This window comes from Stegodyphus dumicola, chromosome 2, assembly GCF_044657685.1.
Source record: "Stegodyphus dumicola isolate Sdum_Otavi_A_Nest chromosome 2, ASM4465768v1".
Lineage (NCBI taxonomy): Eukaryota > Metazoa > Arthropoda > Arachnida > Araneae > Eresidae > Stegodyphus > Stegodyphus dumicola.
The window spans coordinates 121,691,683-121,718,790 of NC_140769.1; the positions used below are offsets into that span (position 1 = coordinate 121,691,683).

Consider the following 27,108-nt stretch of genomic DNA (forward strand, 5'->3'; position numbering starts at 1 on the left):
TTTCATGAAAAATCGGATGAGACGATTGTAAAAATTAGAAATACTGGTTTTCGTTAATATTTAGATCGAAAACAGCAATTTAGATAGATTAGGAGGATTAATTTTCATAAAAATCAGTGTTTTTAAATAAATAAATAAATAAATAAAATCGAGTGGGGGGCAATACCTTTCAGATTTTATATTACGCCTAAAGGGTCGTTTTTTTAACGTTTTGCGTGTTGCCTTCATTTATTAAATATCATGTTCTTAGCACTTAAACCATAAAATTCAGTTGAACAGCGATAACGAAAATTAATTTTAAAATGGGCGTATATTTAGAATTTTCGATACACAGTTTCGCGTGTTGGAGATAAAAATGTTTTTTTCGTACAGTGTTGCCATTCCTTGCTTTGCAATCGTTGACTTTCTTAATCAAAAATTGTTTAAAGTCTGATAATGAGTAGATAATAAATGAAATTCCAAATTCCAAATTAGGGCTTCTAGATTCTGAAGGATTATATTATTCAAAATTTGATGTCTCTAGTTATTCTTGGTTTATCACAATGCGAGAAACAGGCATGGATTTATGTAGATTCCTCATTATTTAATATAGTTAAATATAATACAGGGCTGCAATAGTTGGGGGCAAAAGTTTGAAAAGTGAATCAACGCTGAAAGTAAATCGACGCAAAATGCCAAAACGAAATTAATAGCCCTTGTGGCTAACGCCCTTTGGTCTAATAAATTTAAATTGCATCACTTTTTAAAAGTTTATATTTTAGTTTTTATTAGCCTTCTCATATTTCTTTGCAGCTGTCCTTTTCCAAGTATATACCTATAATGATACATAATGTTTCGCAGATTTTGATTAAACTTGTTGATAAACTGCATTTTAAGTACACTCCAAAGCACAGTATTTAAGTTGCGGTGATAAACTATTTTTCTGAAGGTTTCTGTAGTTTTAAACCCAATGAAAATCGATGTATTTGAAAAAAGACAAACTTCAATGGGAAGGAGTAAATTTTTAGTGATTTAAATATGAAATTTTATTGCATTTGATTCTTGTTCAGCTCCTTTTTTTACGTGTTCACACGCGCCGTAAAATTTAGCCGTTAACTCTAATGACAAGTGCGTGGGGTAGACGACCAGAGAGAATTACTTTGTGTTTCCTTGCGAACTTCGCGAAGAACAGCTCAAAACGAAAGAAAACCTCTAACCCCGCATCGACGCAGAGGTAAAAACAACATGATTTAAATCGAGACGGACAGCAGTTCGGCGCATGCTCCGCAAGCGAAACCTCACAGTCGCGTGCGATCTACAAAATAGCCTGTCATTCGAGTTTCACTGCGGAGCTTGAGAGCCGCGCTGTGAAGAGGTACTCGGAAAGTTGCCGGCGGAGCATCCACAACACCCGCAACTTTTCTTCGCTCTTCTTTAAAGAAAAGAAGGAAGAATTTTGTTTTTGAGAGGTGTTTTGGGACGGCTCGAGAGATTTTTTTCTTCTTTCTTTGTTTTAGTTTCAGTTCTTTTTAAAGATGTCGTTGAGACATAAAGTGACTGTGAAAGACGGAGGAAAGTGGAAAAAGAAATTTTACAGCGCTTTTCTCAAGTTTTTCTTGTGTGGAACTCTTCTTATTTTCACACTTACTTCGCCATCAACTGGTGATGAAGGTGAGTCTCTCTTACTTCTTTTTAAATTAATCTCATCACTTGACATGGATGCAAACTCGCCGCTGAAGTGTTTTTTCAGTAGCATATAATGTAATAATAATAATGAAAAGTTTACATAAAAGAGATTTGTTACTTTTAAGATTAAATTAAAATACCCGAAAGACTGACAAATAAATATATATGTTAAGACATATTATTTATAATCAAATATGATGTTTATTCTGAATTTTTCTTCTTTGAAAGTTGCTAAATTGAATCTTACTTGAATTTGTATGCTTCAAAATATGACATAAGTGTATTTATCATTTTGTAAAGTAAATAACAATGATATTTGATACTTTTTCTTCCAAAAGAAGTCCTGTTTCAAACGACATCATCGCCTTATTTTTATTCACTGATCTTTTAAATCACTTCATCTAACAAAAGAGAAGTGTTCTGATGGTTTATATTGCATTCTACATTAAACATTTGAAAAAATGTTATCTACAGTTTATGTTATAGACACATTTAAAATCTACAACTTTAAGAATACACAGTTTTTAGCATTATCATATATGTATAATTATATCTATGATTATCAATATATTCCTTAAATTATTTTTGTTGTTAAAGCATAAAATTCATTTACATGTTTTTGGTATTACGCATTCTGAAAAATATTTAATTAAAAATGTATAAAAATGTTATTTTTCCGAAACGATTGTAAGCATTTTATTTAAATAAAACCAGTATTTTTAAAATTATGTTTGTTTAATCGATCTAATGAACATGATTAAAGAGAGTGTGAGCTTAAAATATTTATTTAGAGATGGATGTATTGACATGCCTTATTTTATTCCCCAAAATATGTAGAGTTATCGCGTAAAATAACTTTTATATAATTATGTTATTGAGATTCGGCATGTACTTAAAATTTCGTATTTGAAAACATTATTTCCTTTCGTATACGTTCTTGAAACGATTTGAATGAATTTTCCTACAAGTTCATGTTACTTAGACATAATATTTCTGTGGAGAAGAGTTTAAATCTTTTAAATCGCTTCTTAATAGAATGGAACATAATTTATCCCACTCTAATAAAAATATTTTAATACTATCTGCCAACACCTGTATAAAGGTCAATGCAAAATCTGTAATGTAAAAAAAATGAATAATGTGCAGTGTTTTCGTCGGAGTCCCGGACTTCCGGACTGCTAGCGAGAAATGTTTCCAATCATATCACAACGGCATACGGTAAAGAAAGAGAAAATACCTTGCTTTTTTTTAATTATAAAGTCACTTTCAATTCTTCAGAATAAAAACGAAACATCACTTTAATAAGTAGGTAATTTATTTATCTGGTTTCAAAACATAATATAACTCTTTTTAAAATGTATTCTACATTTTGGTTCTGGTATGCACAGCAATTGTGCTCATTGAGTTTCGACATTCTATTCAAAGTGACCAGAAATAATTTTCATCTGAAACTCAATTAAAACAGAAATACGTATCTGACTATGGGAAGAAACTTGTAAGGATTATGTTAATCTTATTAACAGTTAAATTTTAAATTTCTTTCCTGTCAAATTCTTAACTTCAACTTACTACTTCCGGCCAGAGCGTAGTTTTAGAATTACGTCTAAATACATAATGAGGAAGTGCAATATTTAACCGCGAAGTTCTTTGGTCTTAGCCAGAGAGAATCAGAGTTTCTGATTTACGCGCGTCTGCCTTTTGGCCACTCTCCCTCTCAAAGCTGTTATTACTCTCGGCCGTACTCAGGCCCTTGATAAGCTCCGCAGTCATCTGGTGTCTAAGGGGCCAACTGCATTAGAAGCTTGACAGCTTCGGCTATTATATCTTTAGTTACTATTAGTTTTAGTTTAATTCTTAGTCTCAGTGCCGGTATTTATTGTACACTCCAAGGCGGAGTTTTGTTAAATTTTATTTGAATAATAAAGGGCTTGTTACCCTTGTATCTTGTTGTTTCTTGTCATAAACACTTAAGCGATTATTCGCTAACTAGTTCTTAAGATTCGTCACTTTCTACAGTAACTGAGATTTACACGCTGAAAGTCTTACAAACTTAGTTAAAATATGATCATACAGGGTGAATCTGAAGAAGTGGGCAAAATTTTAGCGGGTCATAGAAGCTATACCAGCAATATTCGTTATAGAATGGATGGTCGGAACGCAAAACGGTGAGCGGCTAGTTGACATTGTAAATAAATGGTATAAAAAGCATCATTTCTCGCACCCAATGGTATTTTCTACCCTGAATGGCCGAGAGGATTGCAGGTTATACGAAGCACGAAATTTCCAGGGCGATGAATTGGTCGAGGTGGTCCCATAGCTTGTTCACCAAGATCACCGGATCTCTTGTGTTTGGACCTTTTCCTGCGGAGCCATACAAAAGGCCTAATCTATGAGTGTTTCAATGAAAACAATATGGATCTAGTTGCCAAGATCGCCGTTGTTGCTTTGCGTTCCGACCATACATTCGGCGACGAATATTGCTCGTATCGTTGCCTTCTATCCCCTAAAGTTTTGCCTACTTGTTCAGATTCCTCCTGTATTAGTCTTTGAGATGCTATGTAGACGATGTTTTTAAGGTGAAGACAATAATCGATAAATAATAATACTTCAGTGCTTTCATTAAGGTTTGAAGGAAGCTAATTGGAATTTGGATTTAATAACGGACGAACCAAAACATATAAATGTGACATAACAATAACATAAGTATTTCTGCAGACGAATTATTAATTGAATGTTATTAAATTGAATATTTTAATATATTTCTCATTTAATTTAAATATTAATATTGATATAATATTCACATTGTCAGTGATTATTAACTTTATGTTTTCTCAAATTATGTAGCTTTTGATATTAAACATACTTTTCAACTTAAACGGAATTCAATTAAAAAGGGAGTATTTAATTACATAATAAATAGTTTCATTTACTTAACTTCATTAACTTATTTTCGAATGCATTTATCTATGTGAAACAATTAAAAGCTTATACGAATTTCTTAAATGTCACGAAAAGGAAAAATATTAAATAACTATTATGACAGGAAGATTCTCATTGTCATTATTTACAAAATTTATTATTTGCATTCTTTCAGTAAAATCATTAAAATAATTGTCATTTTCTTTGGTTTAGAGTAGCAACCACTCACCAGTTGTCAAACATGAACTAAATATAAAGAAAAACTACAAATATGTAATATTTTAAATAAAGTATTTGAAAGGCTTATTCACAATTTATATATATTGCAGATTATTTTGTTTTTTAAAAAAATGATTTGGTAAAGGAAGATTTCATGTATTTAAATTATATTATTGAAGAACATCGAACACAAAAGCTGATTGAGTGTATTAGATATTATTTGTCTTTTGTGAACGAAATCTTAGCTTGAATTAAAAAAAATTTTCTCTGAAAAAATAAAATACTATTTCTTATTAATATGCTGAAAACGAATTGTTTATTTTAAAAATTAATATAAAAAATTGGTTCAAAAAGAAGAAAAGCAATTATTAAATTTTTACAATGAATAATACATATTTTAACAGTTTACCCAGAAACCAGTGTATTTTTGAATCGAAAGAATTACTTTTCTGCTTCTTTTCGCAAACAGATGGGCGACCGTTCTATTGGAGGTTTAGTATATTTTGCAAATGTCCTAACTGTTGTAATCATAATATAATGCCTCCACATCTGCTCCTCTCAAACAACTGAAAATCCCTGTAGTTATGACTACATGTTTGAAATAAAGTCTTCCATTAGAAATAAGCTGTCATAAGGTTACTAACTATCTACTTAACAGTAATGTTTTTTATTAGGTTATTTTGTTATTTATTACCAAATTTCAGTTTATTCTTCAATTCATTCAATTCATTTCATAATTCATTCAATAAATCCAGAGAAACAACGAGCAGTGCATTCATGTCTTAGGAGAACGTATTAGACCTGGATGATAGGACAACTTTCCTTATGCTCATATATGGTTTGTCTGCAAAGTAGAAGGACTGCGTTTTTGAAAATGTATTCATAGTTTTGATACAATGACTTAATAGTTTTCAAAATATTCCCCTTCGGCATAAACACAGAGTTTCCAATCACTGAAGGCTCCCTGGAACTCAGAAACTAGAATGCTCTTCAGCTGTCTCGTTACGACCTCTTGAATGGCTTGGAACGAATTGTGGTGCCGTTCTTTCTTGACCCGTTTCAGTCGGAAGAAGAGGACGAAATCTGAAGGAGTAGACATCTGGACAGTAGGGAGGCTTTGGAAGCGGTGTGATGCCATATTTGGTCATGACAGCAAAGGCGGTTTGGCTCTGCGCATTGTCGTGATGGAGCCTCCATGATCCAGCGATTGCTAGACGGATGCGGGCTACTCGTTTTTTGAGTTTTTCAAGCAGATTTACAGCCCAGATGTCGCTTCTTCAAACTTTTCCTCTTTCCCTTTTTGAAAAGGGTCATGAAAGAACGGCACCACGACTCAGACTTTCAAATGGCCGTAACGAGGGAGCTGAAGAGTATTTCATTTTCTCCGTTCCCGAGAGTCTTCAGTTATTGAAAGATACGCAGGAAATGCTGTGTTGATGCAGAAGGGGCATATTTTGAAAACCATTAAGTAGATATGTCAAAAAATGTTAAAAAAATTCTGTCCTACTATTTTCGGACAAACCCTGTATATAGGAGAGTTTAGGCAGCTTCGATGAAAAAGAATTGATTAGCTTCTAAATAAAATTAACAAAATATTTCAGTTTTCTTCTGAAAAAGGTCTCTAAAACTTTCTTTTATAAAGCAGTGACTTTCTTTTATAAAGCAGTGATAAAGATTAGAATGAGATCTTTCACACTTTATAGCCAATTCTATATAAAATTATGGTGGCATAAATTATAGCTCACTTTATTCAAAAACTTAGTCAAAAGGCTTGCTCACCCATTCCAGTATCACACAGTGTCTATTCTTGATATGTTATTTCATCTGCATTATTTCTTTTGAGTTTTAAACAGGATAGTCTTTAATCGCTAAACCATGAGTATGTTACTCTAACAAAATCCTGTTCGTTATTCCTGCTAGTTCATAAATTCATTCTCATTCATAACTTCCTCTCAGCTTTGTCTTCCACACGTGCAAATGTGGTTTACTTACTTAGAATTACTTAAGGAATAATATTACTGAGGTCCGATGAAGTTAACCTCTAACGGATTTTCTGATTGAAATAAAGAAAGCATTATAAATGCTCCTTTTCAAACAGTGATAGCAATCATGTTGAATGCATAACGACTTAAGAGTTTCTTTCAAAAAATTTTTAATTAAAAAAATGCATATTTTTTAGCTTCAGTGAACTCAGTAGCTTGAAATAGTTTCGTGGGATAATGCAACGATAACTCACATTCGTTTATCGGAAATTCTGTATACATAGCAAGATTGCCGGTTCAGACTAAAAACGTACTATTGTTCGTATGAAATAGAAGCTTCTTAAACGTACACTGGTGCCGCTTTTTATAATATATGATATAGAAATAATAATTAACAAAGATAGGAAACCAACTAAAAGCCATTTTCTCTGTACGCACTTTTGTTTATTTAAGGATCAAGTTTCCTATATGACGAAACATGCTGTTTTTCATAGATTTCCTTTTTTAAGTGCAATGAAATACGATTCAGTTTTCTTTAAGAAAATATTAAATACAAGTATTTCTTCCAACGAGCCTTCCTTAATATTCTATCATTGGACATTGTCACAATACAAAAATTTGATAATCCAAAATTAGTAAATATTATAAAATATAAAATCAAAATCAAAATCTAAAAGGTTCAGATTTTAAATTGCGTCCAAAAGAGCGTTTTATTCAACGTTTTGAGTGTTACCTTTATTTATTAAATATCGTGTTCTACGTATTCAAACTATAAAATTCATTCAATAGCAATATCGCAAATTAATTTTAAAATGAGCATATCTTTAAAATTTCCGATACAGAGTTTCGCGGGATGAAGATAAAAATGTTTTTATTTTCTTTTCTTACAGTGTTGCCATTGCTCGCTTTAAAATTATTTAGTTTTTTAATCAAAACTTCGTTGAAGTGTTACAAATTATGAAATCGATAATAAAACAAATTTCAAATTCAAATTAGGGCTTCCACATGCCTATATTCTATGGAAGATTACGTTATTTAAATGTTGATGGCTCTGGGTACCGTTGTTTTATCACAGTGCGAGAAACAAACATACATTCATGCAGATTCTTCATTATTTATCTTCTTTAAATATAATACACGACGATAATATTTGGTGGCAACAATTTGAAAAGTGATTTGCCGTTTATAGATTTCAACGCAAAAATCCAAAACGAAATTATTAGTGCTTCTGAGCATATTGCCGCTTTGGACTAAAAGTAGCATTGGCAATCATTAAACATATTATTATTATTATATAAAGTCGTATTCTGACGTTCAAGTAAGCATGTGACGTCACTTCGTTAATGTCACCATTTTAAATGAATAGCTGCTGTTGGCAACTCTTCTGTTTCAAATTAGTGTAATTCACAGGGTATATATTACTTCTACGTTAATTCTTTTAGTAACATTGCCCACCAGCAGCCGCGCGGTAAAGTTGCTGAACACTGGTAGTTCGGTCCGAGGTTCGAAAACCGCGAACGGGCTGGCTGCATGGGCGTTTTCGTGGTTTTGCCGACGTGTAACGTGTACACGAGCCAGTTTCCCTTAGAACGTCCTCCACGAAGGCATCCCTCCCCTTACGCAGATAGCCCTCGAGGCTTTGCAGTAATTAAATAACCTAACCTAATCTAACCTTTTAGTAACATTGAGCAAATGTTGTTATATTACACTAAATGTAATTTATGGTGTCATACGTATTAGTTTGATGTGTCAAAAGTTTCTATTTCCTTGCTCGGCAATAAAAAAAAAATATATTTAAGAATTGGTTGTTGCTTGGAAAGAATGAACTTTTTTCCATATTGAAATGTTTTCGTGCATTTGCTTTTCAGTGTTGCATGGAGCTTACAAATTTTGCCTTGGCTGCAGCCCGCTTATCTGGCAGACTTGCCCGCTAATTTTGATTAAAGTCTGGATTAGTTTTAATATTGTAAAGAATGTCAAAATTACTACAGAATTTTTCAAAGAAACATAATATCTTTATAAGGTGTTTTTGTTCCATTCTTAGCATGCCTTGATAGTGCAGTGGCCAGCACGCTCGGCGCGTAATCGAGATCCCATGGATCGAGTCCCGGCGAAGGCGTTGCTCATTTTTCATCTCTCCAGCTTCGAAATAACCTAATGTCTCTACACCTTCATAAAACACTTTCAAACTGGTCTGAAACTGCTTTCGAGTAATCAAATTAGAAAATATTTATAAAATGTGGAATACTTAAAACGTTTTTGTTGATTATCACTAGATATGAGCAGCTTATTTGTGTACCTTTCGCGTTCGCTATGTGTTCATAATTTGTTTTCTATATAAACGTTTTCCATTTGAAATTAATCTCATATTAGTCATATTTTTCTCTTTCCTTGACCCTGGTTACCCTTTGTTCTGTATCATATTTCCTTGAATTTTAATAACAGATAAAATAAACACCGTTTATTCAAGAAAAATTTAATAATTTATTCACACATGAAAAATTAATTCTCAAATAAAATGCTCACTGAAAACAAATATTCAGTTTAGAGCATATATGGATCTAACAATTTTATCTTATTAAATTCGTGGACTTAGTACTGTAAAATTATAGGAATTGCTATAGGAATGAGATTGTTTGCTACGTTTCATGACAATAACGCTCCAGTTGGCGTCAGCTTTCATTTAATATCGCCACTGCCAAAATATAATTAAACGGAATTTGGTCAGTTTAAACTCAATGGTGTTTGGGTTTTGACGCATTACTGGAGGAACAATTTAGGAATTTAGATGCGGCATTTTTCATTGCCGACCTTATTTTTATAAGCGATGTTCTGTCTATTGTACAGCTGAAATTAGTTTTTGTAAAATTATTGGAAATCTCTCGTGATTTTCAATGAAAGTTTTGAATCTTGGTTTGAATTACAGATTTGCAAAATAGAAGGAACTACGGAGAATTTCATTTTTTATATCTTCGAGTAACAGAGACTAAAAGCAAATTAAACCTGTCAACCAAAGCATGCATTAAGCTAAAACGTCAGTGTCCATTATGTTTAAAATTACGAGGACTTGAAATGTCATTTCAAAGATATTTATAGTCAGAAAACATATGTCAAATTGTGAATACCAGCGTAAAGGAAATAAGAATACATTACAAAGGTAACCAATTTCGCATTTATCGCATGAAAACTTCTCACAGAATGCCTCACTTTAAATCATTGTTTTATTTTCATAGATCTTACATTAAACGTTTTCCTCAAAATGGTGACGCGAACGTAGCTGCAACGTATTCACGCATGGTGTACTTAAACAAATTTTCTCGAGTTTGATGTAATTTGAAAACACCCGTCAGCAGCAAAGAAAAGTTTCGCAATAAAGGCAAAAGGGAAGAGAAGAAAACATCCTGTTTCACGCTGTTGTATTTATTTATTTATTTTTTTTTCTTTCCACGGCCGTCCAATTCAGCCAGAAAATTAGATATCGACAAAATAATACAACAATCAGTATATGAAATTAGTTGACTTTCTAAGAAAGAAGCTTTTCTAATATCCGTGACTCGCAAGGAGAAAAAAATGGAACTGGCTCAAATATGTCACGCAATATAATGCAATTGCATTTTAACTTTGGAAGAAAATTCTTCTTCTCTCTCTGTTGATGGGATGTATGCAAAGTGTATTTTAAAATGAGTCCATGATAATGAAGTAGGGAATTACCCCGTTATTAAATTTATGCTACTACCATTGTAATTTATGATTTCCTACATTATTACATTTTGCTATTCGTTTCAATATTAGCATTTAATGTTGCAAAGGTTTTATAGATTTGAAGGGATATTTAGTTCATCCCTTCATAAGCACGTCTGTTTATCACATTGTCTGAAGAATAAAACTGCATGGCTGTCTATGCCTGAATCAGTCGCAATAGTTTTGGGTTGGAGAAATATATTGAACAAAATTTGCAAAATGTATAATATTGGATAAGCTTGAAAGAAATATGGAGATTAAAAGCTCAATAATATAAAAGTGTTTGTTTCTATAGCGTTGTATTTAATACCATTTATAAAAGAAGTCCTCACATTTATGCTTAACATTTTGCTTAACATTTATACAGGACTCTTTTTTCACAAAACGGCTCATAATTGGATTTAAAATGGATTCAGAAGAGATATTGTTCGTGACGTCTGTACGTATGTATGTATGGATCGCGTATAATTGAAAAACGAGTAGCTTCTGAATTTTTTTTTCCCAATAGTGGGCACTTACCTATATCGGCATCAGCCAATCCTAAGGCCAGATGTGGTGGTCTCTTTATTATAGAGGAACCCAACAGGTCGGTGACCTTTGCCACCTATGAAGGGACATACAATTACATCCATGCCTTCTCCGGGATTTGAACCCGGGCCCTTCGGTATCGCAGTCAGGCTCCCCTAACTTGTTGAAATTTTGTATATAGGACTGTTATAACATGTAGTTGTGCACCTCTCCTTTTGGCTGAAATAGGTCGCATCAAAATTATATATATACATATATAAATTAAAAAGTAAAGGTCGGAAGGAAAATGAATAAAAATTATGTTCCTACAATATAAAGGTCAAACTTTCTTCTTCGGGAATAAGTTACCAAACTATACAAATGCAAATTAATGAAACGTTCGAAAACGGAATATTGAAATGAAAAATAAAATGAGAAAAGAGAAATTTAAAAAAATTTACAGAACTTTATACATAAAAAACAAAATATTTTTAATTAATCGCCTTTGTTTTTTTATAATTTTCAATCCAGCAGCGCACGCGCGCACATTCAATTCCTTATTTTTTTAATTTTTAATTTTTTTTTAAACTTTACTTAGTATACATATACACACACACACACTATTCTCAATAGCACACCTCTCTGTTACTTGCTTCGGTGAGCTCAGTTTTTTTTTCCTTATATATTGGTATATTGTGAATTTTTTGCTTTAAACTTGATTAAATTACATTGTTTCTATATTCCTATTAAGGTTTTTAGCTTTTAGTAAATATTCATGCAATAGTTGTAGAATTATGAACAATTTAGAAGTTGTTTGACAGCGAATAAGCCTAACAGAGCAGCCATATTTGTTTACATTTGAAACTTAGCACAATAGTGAATTCAGTCAGTTTCTGCACCTTTAGGGTTTTTTTGCCGTGTTTGGAAAGGTAAACTTTCAGTTTTGTTCACCTAAAAATTTGCCTTCTTGCTCGCTGACTGAATTTCTAACTTATGCGCAGAATCTCTAAATTTAATTGTAAAAAAAATTTAAACTGATTTAGTTGTATTTGATGTTTTATGTGTTTCCATATTTTCAGATTTTCAATGAAGTTGTTTTGAGGTTTTATGTCTTGCCGCGAAGTGAGAACTAAATTAATTGAATGCGAAGTATATCTCTAATGAAATTCGAGGAAATAAGTTTAAATTAAATGCAGTAAAAAATGTGTGTAATTTACTAGACCCTGCATGGAAGTCGTGGCGTCCACATTATACATATATATATATATATATATATTTTACTTTTCGCGAAGTATTTAACCAATATTTTAAGAAAAATTAAAAGTTCAAGAAATATATTCAGATACTGTTAATGCTCTGTTCTTGCAAAAAATGAAATTGCTCTTCTTATTCTGTGTTTTCATTATCAAGACTCTACATAAGAAACTGAAGAAAAGAATAAATTCTGTGCAAAAGCAATGTCACGTTACATTCTTTTCATAAATGCGTGCACTACAAAATACTTATTTTTCTTATTCTTTTTGTTCCCAGCCGCTTGCACTGTAAGTCTTCGGTATCGTTAAAAAAGTAAACCTTAAGTCAACAAATCGAATCCGTTGCGGAATTTAAAACAAACTAAAAGAAACGTAGTATTTAGTAGAAAGTTAACATAAAAATTTACATGCAAACAGAGTTGCCACATCCTAAAATGCAAAAGTTTTCAACTGGTCGTATGCAACGACGAACGATATTAACGAATGATGTCGTATGCAAATACTGATCTCAACGGCGAAGAACGCAAGTTTGGTATTCTGCCAAAGTGAAGAATTTATTAAAAGACATAAAAACGAAAAAACATGCATTTCAAGTACAAAGATGAAACAAAGTTTATAAAAAGCTGAGACGTACGAGATTTAAGATTATAATGTAAATATTTCTTCAAAAATAATTAGTTTCTTATGATTGAAAACTTTAATATAATTTTTGAAATTGTTTCAAATTTTCAGATTTCCTTAAAATCCAGATATGTTCAGTTTTATAAAAACGGAAGTGTCGTATTTTTTTTTATTTTTTTAAAAACAAAACAAAAAAAAAGAAACTTTTTTTTTTTTTAAATCGAAATGCATGTAGACAGCAAAGATATTGTGATAGCACATGATTGTGTTGTAAAAACATAAAATCTTTGAAATTGAAAATAATTTTTAAAAAAATTAATTGAATTTGCACAAAATATAAAAAATATTTAACTCAAATTGAAACTGAAAATGCGAGCTTCGGGGTTAGCACTGTCGCATGCAGGGGGATCATACGCATCAACAGAGAATTACAAATCCTCTGAAATTCATTCCTTTAATACCTTGTGTTTACAGGAAAATTTTGGCTTCAACTCACTAATAATCTAGTATAAAAAATAATTAATTAAAGGATGTAGATACATATAATTTTTTTAAAGCAGGAGAAATGAAAATTGAGCAATGCCTTCGTCAGGACTCGAATCACGGAACTCTCGAATACGCGCCGAGTGTGCTGACCTAATTCTAATAAGGCCGCAGAAATGCCTTATATACTCCCCCTTTTAAAGGGCGACTGGAGCTAAGAAGCTTCAATCACCAAATCATGGTGGTGGAGAAACATCATTCATCACATTTGTTTTCAGTTCGAGCGAAATTGTAGAAATACTTTATAACCACATCAACAAAAAGGAAAGAACTGTTTAATATTTTATGTATCATTACATTAAATATCTTAATTCAGTAATTGCACATATATATGCAGTGCACCTAAACAGGTTCCCAAATTCAATACAAAGGTATTTCTGATATTAGAATGATAGTTCCGGCAAACAGCGGAAACGCTATGATTTCACAAACGTAAAATACGTCACAGAGCAAAACAAATCAAATCAATAATAATATCATATTAACGCGTAGTTGGAACACCATACCCTAATTTAAAGTATTGTAAGATTGTACGATGTATTGATTGTATATGTATATTAACGTACTTTGCCTTGATGCAAATATTAAATTTAACAAAACAAAATGAGTTTTTCATTGTGATAAGATGGAACTTGAAGTCTACTGACTTCTGCATATACACTCCTACGACATCCACTGTATTGCGGCTCAACGAAAGGGGGCACTTCTATTCATAAAACACTAAACGTAATTCATTTCTTCTTTTAAGTAACGACGTCTATATGATTTTGTTTTAACGATGTGATAAAAGACGATTTTTGTTTGCATAACTGTGTTCTAAGGATGTAATGTTCAGTTGTGTTTGCATTTTTCCAGTTCGCAGCAAAGTAAAATATTTTTGTTAATTTAAATGTACATTTATTTGCGGAGTTTCATCTCTGTCCCCCTGTACAAAGAAGTAAACATACGCTATTAATCATAATTGGTTGCTCCTGTGAAATGAAATGAAATCTACCTTGAAAATGATATAAGCAATGAGAGGGCTAAATGACTGATGGCTCGCCCATTTTTAAAGAATGTTTGGAAAATGTTTTCAATTTGATTAAAACTCCATAAAATACTATACATACCAACAAAGAAACTATACAAACACTATTAAATTTAAGACCCTAAAATGTACATTAAATGATTTAAGCTTTCCTTTGTAGAGACATTAGGTATTTTTTGAAAGCAGAAGAGATGAACAATTAGCAACCGCCTTCGGCGGGAATCGAACCACGGACCTTTGAAATACCGGCCCAGGGTGCAGAATACCATACCAGCACGCTAGGAAAGTGGGAGAAATACCTTATACCTTCGTTATATGTGTCAAACTATCTAATGTGTTTCCCTTACATGATATTTTTTACCGCAAATCATGGTAGTCTCAGTTTACCATAATCTGCTAAATATTTATCAAATCTATCGCTGCAGGTAATACTTTTGATTTCGCCTAAGTTTGCACAAAACGTTCCGCCAACAAAGGAACAAATATGATGTGTCCAACTTTCCTGTTTCGTAGAAAACCAGTTTGGAGTACTGTCTATACCAGTGTTTGTTAAAATGTGAGTCGCGACTCTAAATAAATAAGGATGTAAAGCAAAACTTTTGAATCCTCAAAATAAAAAATAAAATTTAAAAAAAACTTAAAAGGCTTAAATTTTAATTGTCGTGAACAGCGTTCGTTAAGTTTTTCCTACGCACTCGCTAAGCTTCCAGTCTACCAGACTACTGATGCAGTCACTCCTACTAAACCGTTTCTTTTTGTCTCTTTAGTTCTATTATTAAGCATAATTTTCTTTGCACTTACGCCATACATAACAGCAAAATTACAAAAACTTTAAAAGCAGCATATGTTTATAATTCTCGATGCAGCGTTAAATGTTCGCATACATAGTTTTAATCTTTTTTTTTTTCAATCTTTTCTCAGTTTATTATATCAATGTACTGTTTTCTTAGCAACCTTGCTTGCAAGACTTCTTTTGTCTTTTTAATATTAACGATTTGTGTGTTAAATTCCTTAATTAAATATCATATTCTTCGCACTTACGGCACATAAAACTCAGTTAAATAGCAAAATCACAAAATGTTTAAAAGCAGCATATCTTTGGATTTTCCAATATATAGTCTCGCGCGTTGGACATGCTATAATCCGTAGATTATTGCCACTGCTCGCTTTCAAATCGTTGAGTTTGTTAAAAATTCTTTAAGTTTTACAAAATTTAAAATATAAAATGAGAAATTCAAAATTCTGTCTAGTAAGCTTAGTAACAAAGTAATCCATTTCTTTAAGAAGATCAATCACATCAAGCTTAGCCTACAGATCTTCATCTGATGCAGAAGCAAGTTCATCATTCTGAATTTTCAAATTCTCCTAAGATTGGTTTAAAAATTGCAATTGCTCTTTTACATCTTGTAGGATATTAATTGTATCACTCACTCTTAGCCATAATAGAAGGTACATCAAGTCACACACACACAAAAAAAAAAAAAAAAAAAAAAAAAAAAGAAAGAAAGAAAAATAAGCGCTATTTCAAAAAGTAATTTCGGTAATAAAATAGTAAAAAAGCTGTAAAGTACGTTTTTAAGCAGTAGACATATAATGACTGCAAAAATAGTTTTACAATAAACGCTAGATAGAATGAATTAAAGCAGAAAAATCAAACTTAGTTTATGAGAAAAGAACTAAAGACGATCAAAATAATTAATATGTTTTATAAGAATTAAATTTATCAAAAAAAATGTGCTTCAATTGTGACCAAGATAGAAAATTGTAAACTATATTATAAAATACTATAAATATTAAAATATACTATAAATATTAAAATTTCAGATTAAAAGTGTGATGCTTCACTAATGCCAAAGTTGGTGATCCATATATTAAAGTTTTACACTTAAAGTGGATATGACTAAAAGAACCAATGTATTTATAATTCCGGAATGAGTCTTAAAATGAATTGAATAATGTGATGTAGCCGTTCCTCAATAGACACAAATGCCGGCTAGCTTTAAAAGGATTTATTAACAGAGCACACAGGAACGGTTACAAACAAAAGAAATATACATAAAAAATGAAACATATACCAAATGGAACATCAAACATTGAGAATAACATAACATAGTAAGCTATCATCATGGCGGCTGGAGGTCGACTTACGTTTTTTCATATCGCCACGAGATGGCGTTTAAATAAAATAGTTCGGTTACAGTTCATGAGGTGAATAAAATAGTTCAATTACACTTAAATAGGTCTGTTACATCCTCCCCCTCTGACTTCGTAGACGTCTCGGCAAGAAGTCAGGAACTGACCTTTGTCTACTTAGTGCAGCGGGCGGAGAATCAGATGAATGGGCTCCAGTTTGACAAGCAGGAAATTTAGCGTCACCAGCACCTTGTGCAACAGGTGCAGATTCAGGTGGTATTACACGTTTCGGGCGTCCTCTTTTCTTTAAGGGAACCACTGGAGTTACACGAGCTGTGTTTTGAAACTTATTTCGATCTTGATATGGATTCAAGGCTGAAACATGATACTTGCCGAGAATTTTGTCTGGTTCATGAGGATCGGCAATATCATAAGTGGTTGGAGATCTTGTAGTCACTATCACATAAGGACCATCTCTCTTGGGCATGAATTTAGCAGTTTTCTTCAGTGGACCTTTGCTGATTGGATGGAGGGTAACCCAAACTTTATCTCCAGGAACGAATTTCGGCGTTTCTCTTCGTTTTCTGTCAGCATAACGTTTCTGTTTATCTTGATGCAATTCGACTCTTTCTCGTACCTGTTGTACATTTCTTGCAAAACGTTTCAAATATGGAGTAATGTCGGGAACAAAATTATCGTTCTCAATTACGGCTTTTATATCATGCTTTACATCATCTAAGGTTCGTAACTCTTGTGCAAATTGAAGAAAAGCAGCAGAATGTCCAGTTGAATCACATTTGGCTGTATTCAAAGCAAACCTTATTAATGGCAGTTTATCCTTCCATGACTGATGGTCGTTACCAACAAGTATTGCTAAACGTGGTTTCAGATCTCTATTCTTCCTTTCAACTGGGTTAGATTGTGGGTGATAGACAGGAGTAAGACTTTGATCAATGTTCACGATATAGCATAGTTGTTGCATAACAGCACTAGTAAACTGGGTACCATTATCACTTATTATTTTCCTGGGTAACCCAAATCGAAGGGCAACTTCCTCCAAAAGAATAGTGGCACATTCTCTGGCCGTGGCTTCCTTTAAAGCAAATAGTTCTGTCTACTTCGTAGCACAGTCCTGCACAATAAAAATCCATTTTTCACCATACGGTGTTTCAGGAAGGGGGCCGAAAAGATCAATTGACAAGGTCTCAAAACGTTGAGCATAGACTGGAGTTTGAAGTAAGCCAGATGGCTTTTGATTAGTGGCTTTATAACGACAGCATTCGAGACAGCTTTTGACATATTCTGCTATATCCTTTCTCATTCCAACCCAGTAGTATCTGTTTGCTATTCGATAAAATGTTCCTTCAGATCCATAGTGACCGGCCGTTGGCGAATCATGATATTCTTTCAAGATTTCTGCTTTTCTTTTTTGAGGTATAACTAGTTGAGCTTCTTCCTCTTCTGAATCAGGGGAATATCGGTACAAAACTCCTCTGTTCATAACGTAGCCTCTTCCAGTCCAAGTTGCACAGTCTGCTTCTTTGTCTGGACTCTCAAAAGTTTCGATGATCTTCCGAAGATCATCATCTTCTAGCTGTGATTGTCTTAATTCTGCAGGGCTAATAGTAGGGATTTCGACAGAGACAGCACATACTTGACAAGAATCTGTACTTGAGTGTTCACAAATAGGACGAGACAATAGATCAGCAATAAAGTTCAATCGTCCAGGAATGTAATTGATAGTCAGATTGTAGGATTGGATTTGTAACGCCCATCTTGCGAGCCTACCAGTTGGTGACTTTAAAGACATCAGCCATTTCAATGGTTGGTGGTCAGAGGTGATTGTGATAGACTGGCTTTCAACATATCCTCTAAATTTGTTGAGTGCCCATACTACTGCTAAGGCTTCTTTTTCTATGGTGGAATAGTTTCGTTCTGATGCAGTCAGCAAGCGGCTGGCATATTCTATAGGGTGTTCTTCATTTTTCTCCCCTTGTAGCAACACTGCTCCAATGGCTACATTGCTAGCATCTGTGCGAATGATAAAAGGCTTCGTTCCATCAGCTTGCTTAAGAATCGGCGGGCTAATTAATTTGGATTTCAGCTCTTGGAAAGCATTTTCTTGTTGTGCTTCCCACTTCCACAGCGCTTTCTTCTTTGTTAAATCCGTTAACGGTTTGGCTATTTGAGGAAAATTTGGAATATATCGACGATACCAGGAACACGTTTGTACGAACGATTGCACTTGCTTAACAGTTTTCGGCGATGGCATGTCTGCAATGGCAGCAGTCTTGTGTGGATCAACAGCTATACCATGCTTAGTAATGTAATGCCCTAAATATTTCACTTTTTCACAACAGAAGTGGCACTTCTCACGATTAGCATTGAGCTTGAATAACGATAGACGTTGGAAAACTTGTTCTAAGTCAGAAAGGTGCTTTTCGAAGCTATATGACAGTACGATGATATCATCTAAATATGTCAAAGCAAACACATTATTAAGTCCAGAACGGAACCTATCTATCAATCTAGAAAAAGTGGCAGGAGCGTTTCTCAATCCGAAGGGCATTCGGGTAAATTTATATGTACCAAAAGGGCAAACAAAAGCAGTCTTATTTTGATCTTCTTCAGCTACTCTCACCTGATGATAACCGGATCTCAAATCAATAGTTGACATATAAGGTGTCGGTTTTGCTTCACTCAACAAATCATCTATACGTGGCAAAGGATAAGTGTCTGGAACGGTTTGAGCATTTAGGTTACGATAATCAATGCATAACCGTACTGTTCCATTTGCCTTGGGAATCAGAACCACAGGAGAGGTATAGGGGCTTTCACATTCTTTTATGATACCTTGTTTTAGAAGGGAATCAAGTTCCTTTTTCAACAGTTCTTTCTTACTTGGGCTCATCCGATATGGAGGGACTGAAACAGGGGGGCTGTTTCTTGTGTTAATATGGTGTTCAATGAATGGAGTGGCTTCTCCCCCTACTTTGAAGACAGTGTGATATTTGTTAAGCAAAGCATCAGTTGCAAGCCGTTGGGCTGTAGTTAACTGTTGTCCTTCATTTTCTCGTAGTCGGCAGTTGTTTACAACAACTGGGGTTTCTTCCAGTACTTGGGATTGATGAGGTTTCACGAAGCTATGTTTTCTTCGAGGTTCATCAGAAAAGTTCCACTTATTTTCAGCAAGATTTAAAACAATTTTAGCTTTTTGAAGAAAGTCATTTCCTAACAGAGTATTTTTGGCATCAGGCAACACAAGGAGCGGAGTTTTGAACTCTCTGCCTTCGAGAAGAATGATTTGTTGGGTGCGAAGTACCTCTTTTTCAGATACCAAACCATCAGCGAAAGACACCTGTAGTGTTGTCTTTTCAAATACTGCATCTTGTTTCTGCAGAATACGATAGAGGGATTCACTTGCAATTGAGTGACTAGCACCAGTGTCGGCGAAAGCTGTACCGGAAACACCACCAATACTAATTCGAAATACAGCAGTCCGAGTGGAAGATAAACAGGATCGGATTTGGATAGTGCCAAAATTTGATGAATTTGAAGTCTTTGGGGGGTTACAGTCTGGACATTTAGACTTGATAAAACCAGTTTTTCCGCACCCATAGCATGTTAAAGGAGGTCGCTTTTTATGTGTTTGTCGCTGAACACGATTTGAAAAGGTTTTATGAGTTCCCTGTATGTCACTTGTTCGATTTTCTACTTTGTGTTTGGATGGATTAGTCGGTTTGTAAGAATAGTTCCGCCTGCCAGGAAGTTCAGTTTTATAGTTCGTATTTTTAACACGTACAGCTTCATAATCATCCAATTTCTGTACTAATTCAGATGAACTCTTTATTTTTCCCCAAGTATCAATAAAATGCTCCTTAACGTCACTACTGACTCTTCTTTTAAGCTGATCCGTCAGGACCAAGTCTTTGAGTGATTCAAAGTCTGTAACATCGAGACTATGGAGCCACTCTTCGAGATAATTGTTTAATTCGTAAGTAAAATCTTTCCATAAAGACCCAGGGTGTTTTTGGTGTGTAGTAAGTTTAATTCGAAATGATTCAGCATTTAATTTGAATCTTTGTAGCAGAATCTTCTTGATGTAAGAATAATTTTCTAATTTGTCTTTTGGTTCTCTTAAAATAATTTGCGAAATGTCTATAGGCAGAAGAGGTAGGAGATGAGTGATGTAATCTATTTGTTTTATATTAACTTTCTCACATTGTCTTTCAAAAATTTGCATGTAGGTTGCAATGTCAGAAGTTCCTGTAAATTTAGGGATTATTTGTTGAATATTTGTCCCAATAGCTGCATTTGAAGCAAAGGCGGCATAGTTAGGGTTTGAGCTAGCAGCTGCCAGGTTTAATTTTAAACGTTTCAATTCTAATGAAAGTTCTTGTTCTTTTCTTTGACGTGTCTCCAGATCGTTGCTTTCACGTTGTTTTTGTTGTCTAGTTTCGATTAAAGTTTCCAGAAGATTCCTGGTAAAAGCCTCATCATAAGTGTCAGAATTGACAATAAGATCTTTAAGATCTATTACTCGCATAGTGTCGTTTACAGTGAAACCCAGTTCTGCAGCGAGAGTTTTTAAATCATCTTTTCGTGCTTTGGCAAGGTAACCCATAATTATATGAGAGGTCAGGGGGGAGGGAAGAGATGAAGTTGAATTTGTTGTTATTTCGATTTTATTCACAATACAGTATTTTAGAATTAATAATTATACCTTTAAGTAAAATGTATATACCCCTATTAAACAGCATGTATGAATGTAAACAATGTTACGCGTACATTTATATATCACTATTAAACAGTATTTATAAATGTAAACAATAATATTCACAAAGTTTATTATTTCGAAGTCGTAAAAATATCATAAAATGCCCTCATAAATTCAACTTGTATCAAGAAAATAATATATAATAAATTGCTCAAAAATTGTTTACTAGTTAGCAAAACATACAAAACATACATAAATGTCTTACCATAAGCTTTTATATTTAAGCTGAATTCTTCGAAATCTTAATCTTAACAAAATATTAAGCTGATTAAGCAACACACACTTAGTAACTCTTTTACTTTATTTAAATAGTCATTCGATTTTATTCATAATTATTTTCTTTCGCTTCAAGAAATATTTTTTAAGACATGCATTCATTAAAGGAAAACAATCGTATTTTCTTAAAGTATTATACTATAATCATTTTCTCAAAATGTTCGTCGAAAGATAAATCAACAAGTACAATATTTTATTTTATGTAGAATAAAACATTTAATAAGGAACAACAGCACTCAAAGGAAATAAAAATAATAAAAGATTTGACGTAAACACATCATAAATCATCGCTAGTCTAAACATTTCCGCGGGTGGAAAACATCTGCTGCTGTATGCAGAAGCGAAACTAATAAATTCTAATGAACAACGTCCATGAATATATTCAAACTTTAACATCAAAACATGTATTCAGTGAAACAATATTATTCACAAATTAATTTACTATGCGCATTAACATTTTAAAATAACAAATTACAATTCAAGAAATAACGTTTGTTAACAGAAAGCTGTTTGCTTTCGTTTAATACTCTTATGTAGTATCAATAAATGAGATTTCAGTAAAGAATTTACATTTTCTTTAAGAAGCAGCTTATAATAAATAATCAGTTTAAAAGAACTTTAAACTCAGATTAAACGATAATGTAAACGAAACTTTTCTTTTCCGTTGAAATTGTCCAGTTGATGATTCGATCTGCTAGCAGCACGTATGACAATTTTAATTCCAGAATTGGTTTCCAGAATATTTGACCAGTAGTCCACACCTGAAAAGAAACTGAGCCGATCTCCAGCAACTAAAAGTTAAATTCGGGAGTAAGAGCTTGTTAAAGCCAAACAGAAATTCTAAACATTTTGTTGCGCCATTTTGGATTCAAATTTAGTTGGGCGCCAATGTGATGTAGCCGTTCCTCAATAGACACAAATGCCGGCTAGCTTTAAAAGGATTTATTAACAGAGCACACAGGAACGGTTACAAACAAAAGAAATATACATAAAAAATGAAACATATACCAAATGGAACATCAAACATTGAGAATAACATAACATAGTAAGCTATCATCATGGCGGCTGGAGGTCGACTTACGTTTTTTCATATCGCCACGAGATGGCGTTTAAATAAAATAGTTCGGTTACAGTTCATGAGGTGAATAAAATAGTTCAATTACACTTAAATAGGTCTGTTACAATAATAAGTTAAACAGCTGGAACCAATATTAATAAAATAAAAGACACAATCTCCAAAGCATTTGTGGCAACAATTATCATTGCATCTACGCCAACTACAGTAATACTTAACATAATACTAATAACTTAAGGCAAATTCTTGGTTAAACGTAGTAACTAATGTGGCTGTCACTAGTGTTTAGCATGTAAATACAATGCAAATTCAACAATTATAAGATACGGTATTAGTATGAAGTAATCGGTCAATTGCAAAGATAAAAATACAAAATGAAAGTAAAATGCAACACTTACTTTAATAAATGAGATCGGTTACTTAAACTCTTTGAAGACCAAACCGCCCGAGACAACCTTTTATTCAATTGACCACAACCACCCGAAACGGCCTAGATTGCGATATTGTTTTTTACCCTCCTCCTAGGGCACGCACTAGCAGGTGCAGGTTCCCGAAATGTATTGTATCATTTCATTCCAGAAAGTTTTTTCTAAAAGGATTTATTTGTGGTTTCTTATCTTTATTTGTTAAGAAGCAGAAAAGATGTCATTTTAAATCTTCACATCTCTTTGTGCGTTAAAGGATACGGAGGGGAGGAAATTGCAATGAATCTCGAAAGCTACTTCGGCGGTTCGGCATTTTAAGAATACAGATTAGCGAAAGCTTCGGATTTCTAAGAGTTAAACACGTGAAATAGACTAAAAAAAATTTTTAAATTTAAGTAACCACACCATACTGTTTCAGATGAGCACTATAAAGCATTAACACGTAAAATCACTAAGGCGCTAAAATGCAGATAATTTTCACAAAATACGTCTAATCGGTACAAATTTGATATTGTTGTATTGGAAATATGCTGGAGCACAAGTATTCCGTATCCTTGAAGCACTGAAATGAAAAGCACTATTTAGGTTGAAAATCACATAAACTGATGACGTAAATACTCACTACCCATGTTTCCAAAAAGTCCAATAACTTGGAAGATAACTGTCACAGAAGCACACATCCTACGTCGATAGATGCAGAATAGCTTCATGCACACGAATCATCAAGCACAATTATGGTACTCAAACAAATTCTTGTATTTAAAGCTTAAAATTCGGAGCGTCGTCCTACACGTCTGTTCAGGGTGAAGGCAGCCCGCTGGTTGCCCATAAAATACCGTCCTAAAAAATTTCGCAACAGTTAAAATGAATATTTCCACTGAAATGTGATATCCGAAGGTTTTCGTAATTACAATACTTCAGTTACTTCGTATAAGGAAAGAGAAAGGAAGTGATACAGAAATATAAGAAAAGAAAGCAAAAATATAAGGCATTTCTACAATTTAGCTTTGTTTCCACAGTGGCTATCTGATACTGAACAACAACTTTGTTTAATTTGGAATAATGTTTTGAATATGAGAGTACGAAACTATAAGTTAAAAATGGCACACTGAATCCAAACATCCTTCATGATTCAGTTATAAAACAAAATATTTCAAAATACAATTGAAATCTTCAAACAACGGAAAACAATAGTAAGAGAAAGTTTTACCCTAACGAAAAGTGTTAACTCCAGTCATACGCAGTCTCGTATCTCATTCAGAAAATTAAGAAGTCATATACCGTCCAAGAAGATCTTATATTGTTTGTTTATTGATGTTAAAATGGTAGAAATAATTTTATGTAAGTAAAAATGATGATAAATTTCGACAAATCGACACTCTTGCTATCAGAGTTTCTGAAATTGGCAGCGACAAATTCGAGCAACTTATTACTAAGTTTAAAGAAAGTCCAAAACTTACAATAAAGTTGGAAAAATAACCAATATTTAAAAATACTCAGTTGTTAGTATTTGCTAGATGCATCTACAAAGGAAACATCGATGAAGAATTATCATTTTGTCGTCCTTTGGAAGAACACACGAGAGAGGAAGACATTAAATTGACGAATTTTTAAAACTGGACTTTTGGATTCAACGAATTGCATTGGAGTATGCGCAGATGTGCAAAACAATGATGGGTAGGGATATTGGTTTTAAATCTTTTCTTGAGGCTGCTGGTAATGGTCGAGTAATTTTTAAACATTACCTCATATATGAGAGGCCCTTCAGTTAGCAACTTTATAAGGTACCAGAAGTGGGCGCAGCCCGAACCACTTGACAAACAAATTGGTCTCTTTTAGTCATAACAGGCCACGTCTCTGGCTTCAAAATAACCTAATTCCTTTAACTACACTCATGTCCGTAAATTAAGGATAATGCAAAATCAGGCAAAGGAAGAGTTAGAAGCAAACCAAATTTGACTTATTTGTAAAGAATATTTATTAAACAAAAGGCAAAGAGCAAAAAACAGATACTATATGCTTGATATTATTAAAAAAATTAGCGATTTTTTTCCCTGGAGCAAATTACAAAAAAAAACCTATTTACAAAAAACCAATGTTACATGGTTGGTATGATTGTTAATACACTGTATGTCTCCCAGACGATGCGATACAGTCCGTACAACGCCTAGGCATGCTGAGTATCAAATTATCGATCTGATCTTGGGGGATATTACACCACTAAAAAAGCAATGCTCTCCGAAGTTCCGGTAGACATGTAGGAGAAGGTTTACGGGCTACAACTCGTCGGCCAATCATGTCTCACACGTGCTCTACTGGATTCAAGTCCGGTGAGAATGCTGGCCAGTTCATACGGGTGATATCCTCCAATTGAAGGCATTCGATTACGATGATTGCACGGTGAGGACGGACGTTGTCATCCATAAACAAAAATTGTGCTCCCATGGCGCCCCGAAACAAACGTACATGTTGTTCCAGAATGACGTTCCGATAGATTTGGCTTGTCAGGGTTCCAATTTGAACATGCAGGTCAGTTCTGGAACCCAGAATAATTCTACCCCAAACGAGCACTCCTGCACCACTCGTTCAATGATGTTTTCTTGGTGGTAACGGGTACCTGGAGCTCTCCATATGAAAGTCCGGCGAGAATCAGACTGCAAGCTAAACCTGGACTCGTCGGAAAACATACACGCCCACTGTTGCGGTGTCCACAACGGATGCTCTATACTCCAGGCTAACCGCAGGCGACAGTGAGTTGCAGTAAGTGGAACGCATCTGACAAGTGTACGAGCATATAGACCAATCTGCCCTAAGCGTCTGTACACGGTCTGCCTTGAAATTGTCGTACCAGTGGCTGAAGAGAGCTGATGAGACAGGTCTGAGGCTGTGCTCCGCCTGTTTCTTTTGGCAGTAACTGCCAAATACGGTACTCATTCGGAGTTGTAACTCTGGGGCGACCTGTGCTGTAACGTTTACTCACACTACCATCATCTTGGAATCGTTGTTAAAGTCTGGAGATGACACTCTGGGCAATTCCAAGTTCGTCTGATACATCCAGTTGGGTACGCCTACATTCCAGACGGCCGATAATTCTACCACGTAAAAAATCATCCAAATGCGTCCTTTGTGTCATAACTATTCTTTTATTGCACTTAAATGCTTATAAAGCGCCTGCGAACAATTTTACATCTTTGCCTGTATTCCTTATATATCACTCTCTTACACTTTCGTCATTGTGACGTACCATCGGTGTCATCTGCTTACTTCCTGAAATTTTCATATGATTCTTGAAGATGTGTGTAGTGATTTTACAGGTGATATATTTATTTCAGAGTTCGATTTCCGCGTGACTCCGAATTATGTTTAATTTATGGACCTGAGTGTAAAAGGTGGTGTATAATAATTCACCACTTCCAGGATTTAGTGATTGTGTCCTCTAATCTCAGGGTGTATATAAAACATTTTCTCCCTTCTTGAAACATGCCTTCGTGGTGTAAACGTATCGCACTCAGTGTGTATTCGAGAGATCCAGGTTCGAATCCCCGTGAGGGCACAGCTCATTATTCACGTCTCACACATCAAAAATAATTAATGACTCTACGTCCTTATTGAACAATGTGCTTCAGAATGTTATCAAAGTTATGAATTTTATTAAAAGGTGTGCGCTAGACAGGTGTTCATTTTCAAATATATGTAAAAATATAGATTCCAAATGCAAAACTTATTATTACACGCAGAGATGAGATTGGTGTCAAGAGGAAGAAGAAGGAAAAAATTGCAATAGGAAGACATTGGAATTATAAAATTGAAGGTTTTCGTGAAAAAGAATAACATATAAAATGATTCATTTAAAATATTTTCGACAATCCGCAATTTCATAATTGAAAACGTGTAACTGCTAGACTTGAATTCAAAAATTTATAATACATCACTTAACATCCTAAT

General features: G+C 33.8%; 1 protein-coding gene across 2 annotated transcripts in view; it reads left to right on the forward strand.

The window, feature by feature from the left end:
• The first annotated feature begins 1,337 nt into the window (after positions 1–1,337).
• Positions 1,338–27,108, forward strand: part of LOC118181399 (lachesin-like) — a 1,014,793-nt gene continuing 989,022 nt past the window's right edge. For both annotated transcript variants that reach the window (XM_085811099.1, XM_085811100.1), the window contains exon 1: positions 1,338–1,650. In XM_085811099.1, the coding sequence (XP_085667225.1) occupies positions 1,515–1,650 (136 nt within the window). In that variant the 5' untranslated portion in view covers positions 1,338–1,514. The remainder of the gene's footprint in view (positions 1,651–27,108) is intronic.